The sequence below is a fragment of the Chiloscyllium punctatum genome, chromosome 17, assembly GCF_047496795.1.
Source record: "Chiloscyllium punctatum isolate Juve2018m chromosome 17, sChiPun1.3, whole genome shotgun sequence".
NCBI classification, from domain to species: Eukaryota; Metazoa; Chordata; class Chondrichthyes; order Orectolobiformes; family Hemiscylliidae; genus Chiloscyllium; species Chiloscyllium punctatum.
Window position 1 is genome coordinate 84,787,957 of NC_092755.1, and position 16,843 is coordinate 84,804,799.

At 40.2% G+C, this 16,843-nt stretch overlaps 1 protein-coding gene across 12 annotated transcripts in view; it reads left to right on the plus strand.

The window, feature by feature from the left end:
* The window catches only part of arvcfb (ARVCF delta catenin family member b), a 303,746-nt gene that overhangs the window by 155,626 nt on the left and 131,277 nt on the right, over window positions 1-16,843 (plus strand). Inside the window, exon 1 of one of the 12 annotated variants that reach the window (XM_072587763.1) lies at window positions 8,687-8,706. The exons of the other annotated variants lie outside the window; for them this stretch is intronic. Within the exon in view, the coding sequence (XP_072443864.1) occupies window positions 8,704-8,706 (3 nt within the window). The 5' untranslated portion in view covers window positions 8,687-8,703. Of the gene's footprint in view, window positions 1-8,686; window positions 8,707-16,843 lie in introns of those variants that run through there. 12 annotated transcript variants of the gene reach the window in all.

The following is a 16,843-nucleotide window of genomic DNA, read 5'->3' on the forward strand; positions in this document are numbered from 1 at the left end:
TAAGCCCTTCAGGAAAGAGGAGGGTGTGCCAAGCAGGCTAAGATAAAAGATAGGGAGGAGGGGCATTGGGAATGTGATAGGTGGAAGGAGGTTCAGGTGAGGGTGATAGGCCGGAGAGGGGGTGGGGGCGGAGGCAGAGAGGTCAGGAAGAAGATTGCAGGTCAAGAAGGCGATGCTGAGTCCGAGAGTTGGGACTGAGAGAAGGTGGGAGGGGAGGAGAAATGAGGAAGCTAGAGAAATCTGTATTCTTCCTTTGTGGTTGGAGGGTTCCTAGGCGGAAGATGAGGTGCTCTTCCTCCAGGTGTTGTGTTGCCATGGTCTGGCGATAGAGATCAGGAGACCCACTCAGATATAAGGAATCCGAGTATGACCTTAGCAGAGCCCTGAAGACAGCCAAAGACCAATACTGATCCAAACTAGAGACCCAGACAGACACCCGATGACTATGGCAAGGACTGAATGACATCACAGGTTCTAAAAAGAGCCAGTGCAAGATAGCATTCGATGATACGTCCCTCTCTCAGATCATCTCAATATCTTCTATGCTCACTTTGATAGAATTTCAGTGGAGAGGTAACACCTATTCTGACAAGTCCCTGACGAACCTGTCCCAACAGTCACTGTATTAAAGGTCGATTAGTTTTCCTTCATGTGAATCCAAGAAAAGTGATCGGACAGACTGAGTACCAGGCCATGCACCCAGAGCATGTGCAAATCAACTGGCAGAGGTCTTCTGACATCTTCAACCTCTCCCTTCCTGTTTCAAGAGGACAAACATCATCCCTGTGCCTAAGAAGGCTCATGCAGCATGTCTCAATGATTTCTGCCTAGTGGCCCGACCTTCGGTGGTCATGAAGTGTTTTGAAAGGGTGGTCATGGCATTAATCAACTCCACTCTCACTCCTACTCTTGACCCACTCCAATTTGCCTCTCGGACCAATGGATCCATGTCAGATGCCATATCTATTGCCCTTCACTCCTCCCTAGAACAGCTTGACACCAAGAACAGCTCCGTAAGAATCCTACTCATTGACTACAGTTAAGCCTTCAGCACTATTATCCCCTCAAGACTGATTACTAACCTTAGTGATCTTGGTCTAAGCCCCACTCTCCAACTGGATCCTCAGTTTCCTGACCCACAGGCCACAATCAGTGAAGATTGGGGACAATATTTCATCCTCACTAACCCTCAACCAGGGGTGCGTAATCAGCCTCCTATTGTACTCCTTGTATACCCATGACTGCGTCGTTAAATACCAGACAAATGCCATTTACAAGTTCACTGATGATACCACCATAGTCATTCGAATCTCAGATGGCCACGAAACAGACTACAGACAGGAAGTGGAACACCTGGAAAAATGGTTCACTGAGAACGACCTAGCTCTGGATTCCGATAAAATGAAGGAATCATTGACTTTTTGGCAGGATGTTACTCATGCCTCCCTACACGTAAACAGCACAGAGGTGGAACGAGTGGAGAGTGTCAAGCTCCTGGGACTGGTCATCCTAACCAGCTTTCTTGGACTCTTCATGTGGACGCACTGGTTGCAATGACCCAACAACATTTCTTCCTCAGACAGCTGAGGAAATTTGGCATGATGGTGAAAATCCTTGTCAACTTTTATAAGTGTGCCATCGAGAGCATTCTGTCCGGATGTATCACGACCTGGTATGGCAACTGTACCCTTCAAGATCGGAGACAGTTACAGAGAGTGGTGAACTCAGCCCGGACAAGCACAAAGGCCAACCTCCCATCTATAGAATTCATCTACCAGGCCTACAGCCAGCATTCTCAAAGATCCATCCCACCCTTGCAATGCTTTTCTACAATCTCTACCATCAAGAAGAAGGTGCAGAAGCCTGAGCACATGCAACAGCCAGTTTCAACCCGACTGTTGTGAGCCCATTTAATTTTCTAACAAACTCTTCACATTCTCCTGCACCTGTGTTTTTGTTTTGCCGCTGTTTACCTATCAGTTACGTAGCATGGATAAGTAAATGTGTGATCTGACTGTGTATTGCTCACAAGACAAAGCTTTTCACTGTGCCTCAGTCCATGTGACAATAAATTCAATTCAGTTATTATCAAATGAAATGTGTATAATAATTTGAATAATTATTTAATGATGCAATACTTCATCATTATACACAGTTAATAATATACACGTGTCAATACTTATCCCTTTGTGTATATTCAAACACATTTATGTGCACAAATACACTTGCCCTTATTCTTCAGGAAAGAAGGGTGAGAAAATGGATTTCTCTGCAAAGATTTGCTTTCTGGAAAAAACCATTTGGGCGAATGGGTTATTCTTGAAGACCAAAAGAGTAAAGCCTTGAATGTTCCACAGTTAGTTGCTGTGATGTTCTGGCATATATTGTTCAGGTACTCATCACTGTTGTCTCTGAAGTCTTACAGATCCAGTTGGTCAAGAAAGGCAATCTTATGATATTTCTTCAATCACTCTTTCAAAAGAACAAACATGTTTCACTCTGAAAGCAAAAATGTTTTAGTTTTCAGAAATGAGAGCGAGATTAGCTGGACAACTTATTCTTGGCATGCTTTCCTCCAACTGATATAAACCAAACACCACCCCACTCCAGTCACTGTTGAAAACAGCCCTAAAAAGCAAGCAGTATCATCAGTCATGTGATTTACAAAAGCCTTGTTTTTAAAAAGTCTTCCATGTCTGTCTTAAATGTTTAGCAACCTCCTTTTAAAGAAACTACTCCAGGTACAATTTGAACTGAATCCATTTTCCGCTTCAAAAGTTCAGTCCTCCAAACAATGGTAAGTACAAAACCTCTTCAAAACAACTATGAATGAAAATTAATATCACCATTTCATTGTATCATAGAGGTTAAATCATGAAAACTGTTCAATCCATCACTGCTGTGCTAGCTTGCTGTAAGTCCCATTCAACAAATTCTATCTTTGTTCTTTTGATAGCTGCATTGTTTATCATTGCTTCACTAGTTTGTGGATCATTATTCAGATATATTTTAGTCACCTTTAAAAGTGCATGAAGTGCACGAGCTGCTGTTAGGTCTTTTACATGGATAGCCAAGTGCAATGGATGCAAGCTTTCATAAATGTTGTACAGTTAGAAGGGTACAAAAAAGACAGTCTCTTCTCCCTCTCCAATCTTGAGAGATCCTGTGTGGTCTAGTTTTGGATTTTCAAGAACTACTTTTTCTTAATAACACCTTATTAGTGGTACAGTCATGTACTAATATCACCCTCGGTGCTTATGTTGATATATTGAATGTTTGACCTTGTACCAACAAATTTGGAAGAATTTACCAATGTTCTCAAATTTTCTGTTTTAAGTTTAATGCCACAATCGAAAGAATATGTTCATGTCCTAGATATAACCAGCATTTAAATTGGTCCAAGAGAACCAATGTTAGTTTGCCAATTTTTTTCACTGAGCCATCTTTCAAATCATGCCTTCTCCAGCCAGATGATTTAGTAGCTAAAGTGTTTCCATTGCATGTTTGCAGAGTTGGAATATTTTAATGAGGTAGTCAGTGCCCTTTTTATTGCATTTCGGATCTCATACTTAACTGCATACGTTGATGTAGTGTTGATAACATTTACTACAATCTTCCCCATAACTCCTAAACAGATGCAGCCTTAAAACTAGAGATACCACATTAATTTACAAGTAATTTATTTAGTCAGTGATTTCAAGTTTTTCTGGTTGCTATTTAGCAGATTTGAAACTGTTCTGTCTTTGGCTCTATCCCCCTTCTCTGTACTTTCAGGCTCTCTGCATCTCTTCCATCTTTTTCGGGAAGTGTTTGGAGTTCATAACCCTGGGTTAGGCCTGCACATACCAGTTGCCAGTGACAGGGGTCTGACCAGATACTTAGTTCACGTGTCTCCATGTAACCTTGTATTCCCCATGGCTAATCCACCTAACCTACACATCCCTGGATCCTATGGGCAATTTTAGCATGACAAATCCACCGTGCTGCCCACTTTAATGTACAATTATACATAACTTCTGAACTTTGAATTAGCTTAAGATAAATTGTTGTGTGCACTTGTATGGAAGTTTGGTTTGGGCAAAGGAAGAATTTAATCCCTGATTTCAAATAGCATTCAGAAATTTCTTGTTATTTTTGCTGTGCAGAGAGGTCAGCTCAAGACTGATTCAGTTTGTAGGTATTTTGCCTTCCCCTCCACAGCATGTATGTAGTTATGTATGCATTGTGAAAATACCATCAAATATTTCAGTCCATGGTTGACTTCAGATCAAGAATAATGTTATTTAACAGAAATCAGTTGGAATAATTGTAAGTAACTTTTGAAGGCAAGCACTTCTGTTTTAACACCGCCCACATTAGAGCATTCAGCCTTCATTCCTTTCATGGTGTGTTCCTCCATTTTACAATCTTGATTTGTATTTGGCCTTTTATTGCAAGTTGTCTGCACTGTCTGCTGACAATCTCCAATACTATTCAACATTTGACTTACTGCACTTGGGCCAACAACTGACTTAATAACCTACAAAATTTTCGTGAAGAAAGAGAGGAGCATTTGAAACTGATTTCTTTAACGCTGTTCCTCTAATGCCATGCATGCATCATAGAGTCATTACTGTACATATCACTATTTTCTAAAGATTGGTTTTTCAACAAATTACCAAACAAAAATTGCTATATTTTGAGGAAAATTACATTTGAAATATGTACGTACTTCTTTTTATATGGGCATAGAATTGGGCATTTCAACTGTTCACCACCTTATTGACTGTACACTGGTAATATGTGTGTTTAAGTGAAGAAAATAAGGAACTAGTGCTTTTCATGAACAAAATACTTAGAAAAGAAAGTAACATTTGTGTTTGAAGGCTAGTCACTGTTGTCATTTTAGAAAACCCAGCAATCAATTTGCACACAGTAAGTCTCACAGGCAACAGATTAATGCCTTTTTTTAAACTGCGATTGTTCAAGGCATAAATACAGTTCAGTATACTTGCTGTTCAAGAAGTGTCATGGAGTCAAATTGACAGTATTAGCCTTTGTTATGTACTTGTTTAGGTACTGTGCTCACTCAACATATGATCATAGAAATGGAAGTGGGCTATTCGGTGAGATCATGGCTTATTATACACTTCCACTCCATTTGTTAAACAAAATATCGAGGAACAATACTCAAAAGGTGTGTACCTTTTGAGTATTGTTCCTCGATATTTTGTCTAACAAAATTTTAGCAATTCCAATATGGAAAAATTGTAATTGAACAAGCATCTGCATCTTCCTGAAGTACTAAGTTCCAAATTTGCATTAATCTATTATTTGAAGTTATGTTTTCTGATTTCATTCAGAAAATATGGCATTAATATTAGATTTACCTTGTTGTGGAATTTCCTACAAGAAGGCATGGTTTCCTACATTCAGAGATGTCCTAGATCTGATCATATACGCCAATCCAATTTAACAGTTCAGATGAAAGAGATTGACTTTAATTAATCTTTGACAACTAAAGATGGACAATTTAATTTTGTAGTTTTACCAATTTCCTGAGTTGCTGGATTGTGACTTTGTACACCTAGGCCTCTTTTTAATACTTGAACCAACTAATTCTTTCAGTGAGAGCTCAGATCGCGAGGATAGTTGGCCACATCTTACCTGGCACAAAGTTATATTTATATTCAGGAATAATTGTCTCAGATGTTAAAAATCACACAATACCAAGTTAAAGTCCAACAGGTTTAATTGGAAGTAAGCTAGCTTTTGGAGCGCCGTTCTTTCTTCACCTGGTGAAGGCGCTCCGAAAGCTAGTGTGCTTCCAATTAAACCTGTTGGACTATAACCTGGTATTGTGATTTTTAAACTTTTGTACACTCCAGTCCAACCCCAGCATCTCCAAATCACGTCTTAGATGTGGAAGTATTAACTAATGTTCCACTCAATAATCTGCTGTGGTTTGGGTATGTTTGCTGAGCTGGGAAGTTGGTTGGCAGACTTTCATCCCCTGTCTAGGTGATATGTTCAGTGCTTTGGAGCCTCATGTGAAGTGCTGCTGTACTGTTTCCTCTGGAATTTATTTGGTTTCCTTCCCACTGCTTCCAGTTGCCAGTTCCAGTTGTTCGTTGTAGTGGCTGGCATACTGGGTCTAGGTTAATGTGTTTGTTGACTGAGTCCATGGATGAGTGTCATACTTTTAGAAATTGTTTGGCTGTCCTCTGTTTAGCTTGTCCTACGATTGTTGTATTGTCCCAATCGAATTTGTGGACCTGGTCATCTGTGTATGGTTACTAGGGATAGCTGGTCTTGGCGTTTAGTGGCTAGCTCGTATTCGTGGATGAGTATTGCTAGTTGTCTGCCTGTTAGTCCTATGTAGTGTTTCGTGCAGTCTTTGCATGGAATCTTGTAAATTACATTAGTCTTACACATGATGGGTCTCTGGTCTTTGGTTCTGGTGAGTTGTCTGGGTGTGGCTGTTGATTTATGGGCTGTCATGAATCCGAGTGGTTGGAGAAGTTGTTCTGAGACCTTTTCACATACAGTAACGTGGCTAGTGTGTTGGGTCGTGGCATGTCCTTGTCACGTTTGTCTGCTCAGCATCTGTAAATGAAGTTGATGAGCAGAGAGATCTAGGAGTGCAGGTCCATTGTACCCTGAAGATTGCTGCACAGATGGATAGAGTGGTCAAGTCAGCATAAGGTATGCTTGTAAGGTAAAAACAATGACTGCAGATGCTGAAAACCAAATACTGGATTAGTGGTGCTGGAAGAGCACAGCAGTTCAGGCAGCATCCAACGAGCAGCGAAATCAACGTTTCGGGCAAAAGCCCTTCATCAGGAATAAAGGTAGTGAGCCTGAAGCATGGAGAGATAAGCTAGAGGAGGGTGGGGGTGGGGAGAAAGTAGCATAGAGTACAATGGGTGAGTGGGGGAGGAGATGAAGGTGATAGGTCAAGGAGGAGAGGGTGGAGTGGATAGGTGGAAAAGAAGATAGGCAGGTCGGACAAGTCAAGGAGACAGTTACTGAGCTGGAAGTTTGAAACTAGGATGAGGTGGGGGAAGGGGAAATGAGGAAACTGGTGAAGTCCACATTGATGCCCTGGGGTTGAAATGTTCCGAGGCGGAAGATGAGGCGTTCTTCCTCCAGGCGTCTGGTGGTGAGGGAGCAGGGGTGAAGGAGGCCCAGGGCCTCCATGTCCTCGGCAGAGTGGGAGGGAGAGTTGAAATGTTGGGCCACGGGGCAGTTTGGTTGATTGGTGCGGGTGTCTCGGCGATGTTCCCTAAAGCGCTCTGCTCGGAGGTGCCCAGTCTCCCCAATGTAGAGGAGACCGCATCGGATACAATAAATGATATTGGTGGATGTGCAGGTGAAACTTTGGATGTGGAAGGCTCCTTTAGGGCCTTGGATAGAGGTGAGGGAGGAGGTGTGGGCACAGGTTTCACAGTTCCTGCGGTGGCAGGGGAAAGTGCCAGAATGGGAGGGTAGGTCGTAGGGGCTTTTGAAGGGCTTTTGCCCGAAACGTCGATTTCGCTGCTCCTTGGATGCTGCCTGAACTGCTGTGCTCTTCCAGCACCACTAATTCAGAATTTCGTTTCCAGCATCTGCAGTTATTGTTTTTACCTCTTTAAATGACCTCTCCAGGCGTGCCCATTATCGATTGTTGTGGCATCTGGTAGCTGTCAAAGCAGGGGTCACTTAACTATCAAGTGCTTGCGTCGAGTTGTTCTGATTGGTCCTTTTTTTTTTGTACTTTAACCCATTCCACAGTTTAACTATGTCGCAGTGAAACTGATGTCTTCATTGCTATTGATAAGCATTTTTTTCCCCCCAGTGAGAGGAGATCAATAATCTGGGTTAATTATGTGAACCTCACTTGGCCTGAGTCCAGAGAAAGCTGATAAGAAATCAACCTTGTTTGACTGCAAAAGTGACTGGTTGCAATCTTAAGAGATAATCAATTTGCAAAATCTTAATAGTATGGTTATTACATGTGCAATATTTTGTGAAAATGAATTCCAGATGTGCAGCACACTCTACAGGTTAGAAAGGCAGGATCCAATAACGAATATACCATACTATAGCTTATTTGTTTTTGAGGGAGCTTTTTAAAAATTTGTAGTCAGTTTCTTGAAACATGAAGTGCATTATGAATTTGAACAAATAACCTGTTTTCTTGTCAAATTTTGTGAATTGATATTTTCAAGAACATGAACTGCCAGAGGAAGTGGTAGATGCAGGTGTAGTTACAATATTTAAAAGACATTTGGACGGGTATATAGATAGAAAAGGTTTAGAGGGATATGGGCCAAATTCACACACAGTGGGACTAGTTTAGTTTGGGAAATTAATAGACATGGACAAGTTGGACCAAAGGGTCGATTTCCTTGCTCTATGACTCTGACACTATGCTTCTATTTACTTGCAAAGAACAGTTATTTGGACTAATTCAGTAATATTCACATTGGTACTGCTGGATTTGCTTTTTGATATGAATTCTGCAGAACCATTGAGTGACCAAATTGCAATTGAGCAATTGTTTTCAAACTGCTTGTCGTCTTTGATAACTGGAAAAATCAATTATATTCAAATAGTTAGTTGATTATACAGAACTTGCACGTTGCTGGAATGAAGGTACATTTTGTTGAAACTTTTCGTCTTGTTTTCATCAGGATATTCACAAGAAAAGGAGCAACATTTTAAACTTAGAGGAGAGCACTAATGGTTGGTAATGGATTCTTGTGCAAGCATGCAAAATGGGATTCGATGTTGGCTGTTCAGTCCTTTTGAGTCTCCTGCACCATTCAATAAGATCATGGCTAATCTTTGTTTTGGATTCCATCCTCCAATTTACCCTTGATAACTTCTAATTCTTTTGCCTAAGCAGAATCTCTTCTACCTCAGCCTTCTAAAAGTACTGAATAATGCCACTATTACTTCCCTGCCAGAGTTCCAAAGTTACCCAACCCTCAGGGGGGAAAAAACTCCACACGTACATCCGTAAAGAGCAACCAGTAATTTTAAAATTATGCTTAATAGTTGTGGACTTGCACTACAGGAAACATCCTTTACACATCTTTAAGAGCATAATCGTGCACACAAATCAAAATAATAAATACTGGAGATCATAGCAATTCAGACACTATCCATGGAGAGAGAGCAAGCTAACGTTTTGAGTCTCGATGACTCTTGGAACTGAAGTGAAGTGTTGAGGTAGAGTTCATGTGTATATGTAATGCTGAGATAGATGGATGGGTTCTTGATTAGTTGGGGAATCAAGTTGTTTTAAGGGCAGGAAAGTGGACTTGAGGAATGTTGGCTCAGCCATGCTTCACTTGAATGTTGAAGCAGGCTCATGGATCCAAACATCCAATTCCTGTTCCTATTTCTTTTAGTTCTTATGGTCTTACTGTCACTTTGCAGTTAATTGAAATAAAGAGAAATTTCTCTTGTGCATAAAATCTGTGTGTTTAATTTTTTTTCTGCTGTGAACATTTCCTTGAATCTTTACACAACTGAAATCTTAAACTTCTTTTGCTTTGAATAATTGATGTAGATTTTGAACTGCCAGATCTCCTTCAAACTGCAAACTAAAATAAAATTAATCCTTGATTACTCTAAACCAAAAAGCAAGTTTTTAAATATTTTTTCTTTCCTGTTGTAAAAACTCTCAACATAATTTTTTATTGATGTTCCAGAAGTCCATTCAGATACCTCTTTCATACATGCTAGTTTGGATAGCATGATCTCAGTTCATGACTGAATTCCTGCATAAACTTCATGGGCCTAATTTGAATGCCAAACTTGTTAAAAATTGGTATTATCATATAAAAACCACTTGCATTTGTCACAAAAATGCATGTGGAAAATCTAGCTATCAATCTTCTCACATCTAGCAATCCTCCTTTCTTATTCAAATTTTTTTCTGCTTAACATTTGTCATTCTTTGGTCAGAATATCTCTCATCATTGTGCAATTACACATTTTTATGTGGGGTCCTTTCTTCAGAATTTTTTTATATCATAGAAAGGGGTATATTTAGCTGATGATCTCAAATATCTCCTTACATGTCTCCCATGTTGTCTATTGTCTTATCCCCAAGTCTCTGCTGCCAGTTTGCTTCACCTCAATTTTCAAATGCACATCATTACCCTCATTTAAGTTTAAAATGTAAGTCTAAGACCCACTGTTCCCTCTTTCAAATTGGATCTAATTTCAGTGATGTTGTAGATTTAGATAATTTAATTCTGAGGCTGTTGATTAATCCTGTCATGTTGCGTTATAGCAACTTAACTTGTTCTCTCGTTGCTTCTAGAATGTACTGCTCCAAGAAACAATATTGAAAGCATTCCCTGGGCAACTCATCTAGGTTATGATGCCATGCTGATTTTCCTGGTTTATATGTAGATTAAATTTACTGATTATTACAGTCTCTTGATCTCCTATGTCCAATATTATTTGTATACTTTGGCCAACATTAGAGTTACTATTAGGTGGCAAGCAGACCACTTCAATTTCTTTCCCCTACTATTCCTCATTTCCATCCAAACAATTTCTACATCCTGATCTCCTAAACAAAAGTAATTTCAAACTATTGCATAAGTGGCTGACCACCCAAGCCCGGGGGCTTTTGTCCGAAACGTCGATTTCGCTGCTCCTTGGATGCTGCCTGAACTACTGTGCTCTTCCAGCACCACTAATCCAGAATCTGGTTTCCAGCATCTGCAGTCATTGTTTTTACCCAAGCTCATACATTTATTCATGTCTTCCCTTGTGAAGACAAAAAAATGTACCAGAAATTACGGGAAACACCGGGTTTAGTGAGATTGGGTAGCTGAAACCAATATGTATGAGTCAAGAAACGTTGGAGAAATGGATGTGATTGAAGGCTGATAATTCTTCATGGCTTGATAATCCACATCCCAGATAGTTAAAGAACTGGCCCTAGGATTAGGATGCATTTGTGGTCATCTTCTAATATTCTCTAAACTCTTAAACAGTTCCTTCTGTTTGGACGGAACCGAATATAACCCCTCGATTTAAAAATCAAGGAGGTAGAGAAAAAATGGAGAATTATAGACCAGTGATTCTGATGTTGGTAAAAGTGAAGATGGTAGAAACATTATTAAGGATTTTATAGCAGCATGGATTTACAAAAGGGAAATCCTATTTGATAAAACAACTGGAGTTCTTTGAGGATGTAACAAGTTGATGAAGGGGAACCAGTGGATGTCATTTATTTGGACTTTCAGAAGGCTTTTTATGTAAGAGATTGTGTAAAATTAAAGCACATGGGGGCAACGGATTGAGATGGAAAGAAAATTGGTTGGCAAACAGGAAACCAAGAGTAGTAATAAATGGCAGGCAGTGGCTAGTGATGTACTGCAGGAATTGTTACGCAGACCTCAGCTGTTGACGATATATGTTAATTATTTAAATGAGAGAATGTTAGGTTCTTTACCCAAGGTTTCACACGAGATGCAATTTACGCACACTAACTTCAGGAAACAGTTAAAGTTTATTAAAGTTTATACAAACTAGGTAATCCCCTTTGATCCCCCTCCCAGGCAAGGAGGTTAAGTCAAAGTGAGTCCCTGAATAAAGAAAATACATCCTCTTGATACAGGTCACTTGGCCATGTCTTCGATGCTCTGGCCACTTCCCACAGTCACATGCCACTCAAGACAACTCCCAGTTACACAGTGACATGTTACCTCAGGATGAAATCATCCTCTGAGATAATGCAAATACTAATGCCCTAATCCTGGGGAATTGTCATGCAGACAATTTCTTGACTTTGTTTCCCCAAAACAATGCAGGTGTGACTTACCTCTGGCCAGAAAACATTTTTGAATGGAAGAGATTGAACAATAGTTTATCTGAATAGTAGCAAGGGGTAGTAGTAGTAAATGACTGTCTAAATGAAGTGTAAATTACAATGAATGGTCATCCGTATTCTTTCATGATTGTCGTCCCCGCCCAAAGAGAGTGCAGTTTAACCCTTTAATATTACATTAATGTCTAGATAGATATTCCTATTTACTCTTTTAACATTATACGAACTAGAAATAATATCTCAGAATTTTCAGATAACAAATCTAGGTGGAAGGGTGAGCTATGAGGAGGATGCAAGGATGTTGCAGTGTGATTAGGTTATTGACCTCGATCAGCCATAATCCTAATGAATGTTGGAATAGGCTCAAGGCTTGAACGACCTACTTATGCTCCTGTCTTCTATACTTTTGCGTAAATGCCATTCTTAAATAAGTCAACTCTTCCACCTTTACCTTGCTTAACATTCCTCTTGAATGTCAGGCGCCTCAATATTTTGGACCCAGTATTTGTCCGTTTGTCACCACATCTCCCCAGCGGCAATCAGACCGTGTTCATTTACTGCAGTGTTTCATTTTGTTATGAGTTATTATGCATCCAGATGTGGAGCCTTCATTTTTTTGTTATATTTTCAACAACCAATTTCAATTATTGCTTTCTTAGGATTTTTTTCCCCCTTCACTCTCTCATCCAACCCTAATTACCCCTGTCATTTGAGGTATTGCTGTGAATGATGCACCTGTTAGATGATGATGGTTAGTTAAATGCCAGGCTTTGCTGAAATTTAAATGAGGTTGTTTAACTCTGGTTATGGAATTGTCCTGAGGAATGAACTCCAGAATGGCTTTCAACTTAACTTTCAAAAGGCACAAAATGTGTATGTGTGCAGTCTTTCAGTCTGCAGAATCAGTTGTGTTTTTTGATGACCATATCTGTCCACGATCAGTGTGGTCAGGTGTAAATGGATGCTGCCTTCACAGCATCCACAACATCCAGCATTGTTTTGGTTGCCCCTTTCCTTAGTTTTGTGCACTTTTCCATAGGTTGCCTACATAAATTTGTTTCTTTTGTCCGCTTGTAATTTTTCTCGACTGCTGTCCACTTGCAATCTATTTCGGAAATTTTCTTCTGGAATTATTTTGTCTCCGTCCTCGTTGGCCCTTTGTTTGTCTTGTTTGAAAGTTGTTTTTACTCTCTAGTTGAGATTAATGCTACATGATCCAACCATAAACTAGTGAATAACTGCTCTCATTAAGATGAAATTCCGTACGTCAGCATGTTTGAAAGTATAACCATAAATCCTGTGTAATTGTGTAAGAAATAAATTTTAATCATGCCATTTTCAGTTTTGTCTAGTTTTTCCTAACTACTTTTCAAGGAAAGAATTTGCAGTGCTCTTTTCAAGACTACATCACTGGAATGCTGAAACGGTTTCATTCAGGCTGCTATCAGAGAGATGTCACCAGTGACGTCCTGTGAGAGTGCCCTTTTTCTGCATATGGATCTGACTGTAGCATTTGACATGATGAGCTATACCATCTGCCTACAATTCCTCTACATTATCAAGATGGAGGGTCTGCCTATTATTGGTTATACCACTAACTATGAAGTCATTGCTGGAAAGCAGTTAAAGGCTTTATCTTCCATTTATTCCGCAAGCGCTTGACTTGATTCTATCCTTCTTCCTAACTACTATCTGAATGTGGACCAGACTATTTGTAACCATTATATTATGTTTGATTCTGAGCTGAGCTGAGCCGAGCCTCCGATTCTAAATCCTTTCTGCCATCATGGCTGTGTACTGACCCCTGCTTAACATTTGTCATCTATGTCCTTGGCTGAACTCATTAAGTTAAATCCACACCGATACCTTCATTCTTGTGCAGGTTTATGTCTGAATATTTGCACCAGTGACGGTTAATGCTTCGGCTCATTGTAATAGAATGGCTGAACCATTGCTTAACTTGGCAATGTGCCTTGAATTTGCTGCAATAGCTGGCTGCTGCGTACCACTTGACTTCCTCTGTGCATTGCGTGTGACTCCATCTCAAAAGGGTGCAGACTTATTTTCACTGTAATAAACGTCAGTACTCATAACCTAAATTGCTGATGTGATTGAGTCTTGTTTGGCAGTGACTGCTTCAGACCCCCAAGATGATTGTCTGTATAGATGTGCCCAGATGGTAGGTGATCACACCATATCTAGAAAAGGGACTGTGGGAAATCTTGTGCAGCAGCCATTTTACTCATCTAAAAAGGGCTCTAAGTTCCGTTTGGAGAAATAAATTGCATCGGGCAACAGATTTGGCAGCAACATGTTTACCTAGAAACTTGCAAACGGCAATATCATAAGGTCTTAACAAGGCTTTTTGATTTTCAGTCCACCATGAGAAAAAAAGACTTGACTAGTTGGAGCAAGAATACAAAAAACTAATTTTGTGACTTCCAAGAAGACCACCTCTGAAAGAATCTTGCTACAATTGTGCAGGAAAGGCGAGTGATGAAATATACACATTTCCTTTTCATAAAAAAAAATTACAAACAGTAATGCAAGGGAATAAGAGCTTCAGTTCTGTCTTAATCCCTATCCATTGCACGCTGATTGTGAGACAAAATGAATTGAAATATGATGAAAAATCAAGCATGCAGCTGAACTGTGATTGCATGATGAAGACCTTGAGATGGGATCGCTATTGTAGAAACAATCTGGGTTAAAGTGGGCCTTTTGAGAATTATGGCAGTTTTGAGGGGTTGGGAACCGGGATTATGGAGAATCTTAGAATTATGAAGTTCGATTGGAGCTCATATCACTAGTTTGAGAGATAAGGTTGTCCTTATCCCCCAATCAAACATGGCCATTCCGTATACGATTGCCAGATTTTATGATTAGTGAGTTTTGAGAAGATTTGTAGCTCAGGTTGAGGTTCCGGATATAGGTTTGCTCGCTGAGCTGGAAGGTTTGTTTTCAGGCGTTTCGTCACCATCCTAGGTAACATCTGGACGAAACCAGAGGCTCACTGATTATGTTGCCTTGTACGTCTGAAAATTAACCTTCCAGATCAGCGAGCAAACTTATGTCCAGATTGTACAATCTTCTGTAATGAAATGGGACCTATTTTGGTATGAGATGGGAATTGCTTAAACTAATTGTGAGAGATGTCTTTAAAGACCAGCATTACTCATCCTATCTGCCTTGGCATGATTGAATCTTTGATCCCAAAAAAATGAGAATATTAACCTCTTGTAACACAGCAGGTCCAAAAAAACTCGACTAATGTGTACTTTTCCTGTCCACTTAAAAGTGGACATGATGACCTCTTCAGTCAAATGTATTTGTGCAGCTTTTGCAACCTTCTTGGATTAAAACAAAAATTATGGATCAGTTTGGAAGTGGCATGAGTGAAAATCCAAGATTTTATGGAATGATTGAAGTGCTGTATAGTTAAGGTTGGAGTAAAGTTTACTGATTCTGTTAATTTGATGTCAAATTACTGCTATTAGATATTATTACTCATGTAATACAAAATTAGTGAAATAAGAAAGATTTTATCTTTTGCTTTTCAGATTTTATCAGTTCTGGTCTTTGTGTCGTGAAGCTGTGTATATTGATAAAATGCACAAGGCACTGAATGAATACTTTTCGTCAGTATTCACTCAGGAACAGGACATTGTTGTCGATATGAATACTGAGGCACGAATAAGTAGAATGGATGGCTTTGAGATATGTAGAGAAGAGGTGTTGGAAATTCTGGCAAGGGTGAAAATAGATAAGTCCCCTGGGCCTGATGGCATTTATCCTAGGATTCTCTGGGAAGCAAGGGAGGAGATTGCAGAACCATTGGCCTTGATTTTTGTGTCCTCTTTGTCTACAGGAGTCGTGCCAGAGGACTGGAGGCTAGCAAACATGGTTCCCTTGTTCAAGAAGGGGAGTAGGGATAATCCTAGTAACTATAGGCCAGTGAGTCTCACTTCTGTTGTGGGCAAAGTCTTAGAGAGAATTGTAAGGGATAGGATTTATGCACATCTGGATAAGAATGATGTGATCAAGGATAGTCAGCATGGTTTTGTGAAGGGCAGGTCGTGCCTCACAAACCTTATTGAATTCTTTGAGAAGGTGACTAAGGAGGTAGATGAGGGGAAAGCGGTAGATGTGGTATATTTGGACTTTAGTAAGGCGTTTGATAAGGTCCCCCATGGTAGGCTACTGCAGAAAATACAGAGATATGGCATTGAGGGTGAGTTGGAGGTTTGGATTAGGAATTGGCTGGCTGGAAGAAGACAGAGGGTAGTAGTTGATGGCAAAGGTTCATCTTGGAGTGCCGTCACTAGCGGTGTTCCGCAAGGATCTGTTTTGGGACCATTGCTGTTTGTCATTTTTATAAATGACCTGGAGGAAGGGTTAGAAGGTTGGGTGAGCAAGTTTGCGGATGATACGAAAGTCGGAGGAGTTGTAGACCGTGAGGAAGGATGTGGCAGGTTACAGCGGGATATAGAGAAGCTGCAGAGCTGGGCAGAAAGGTGGCAAATGGAGTTCAATATAGCTAAATGTGAGGTGATTCACTTTGGTAAGAGTAATAAAAAGATGGGGTACTGGGCTAATGGTCGGATACTTGGTAGTGTGGAAGAGCAGAGGGATCTTGGTGTCCATGGACACAGATCTCTGAAAGTTGCCACCCAGGTAAATAGTGCAGTGAAGAAGGCATATGGCGTACTGGCTTTTATTGGTAGAGGAATTGAGTTCCGGAGTCCTGAGGTCATGCTGCAGTTGTATAAGACTCTGGTGCGGCCGCATCTGGAATATTGTGTGCAGTTTTGGTCGCCATACTATAGGAAGGATGTGGAGGCACTGGAACGGGTGCAGAGGAAGTTTATCAGGATGTTGCCTGGTATGGTAGGAAGATCCTATGAGGAAAGGCTGAGGCACTTGGGGTTGTTTTCATTGGAGAAAAGAAGGTTTAGGGGTGACTTGATAGAGGTGTACAAGATGATTAAGGGGTTAGATAGGGTTGACAGTGAGAACCTTTTTCCA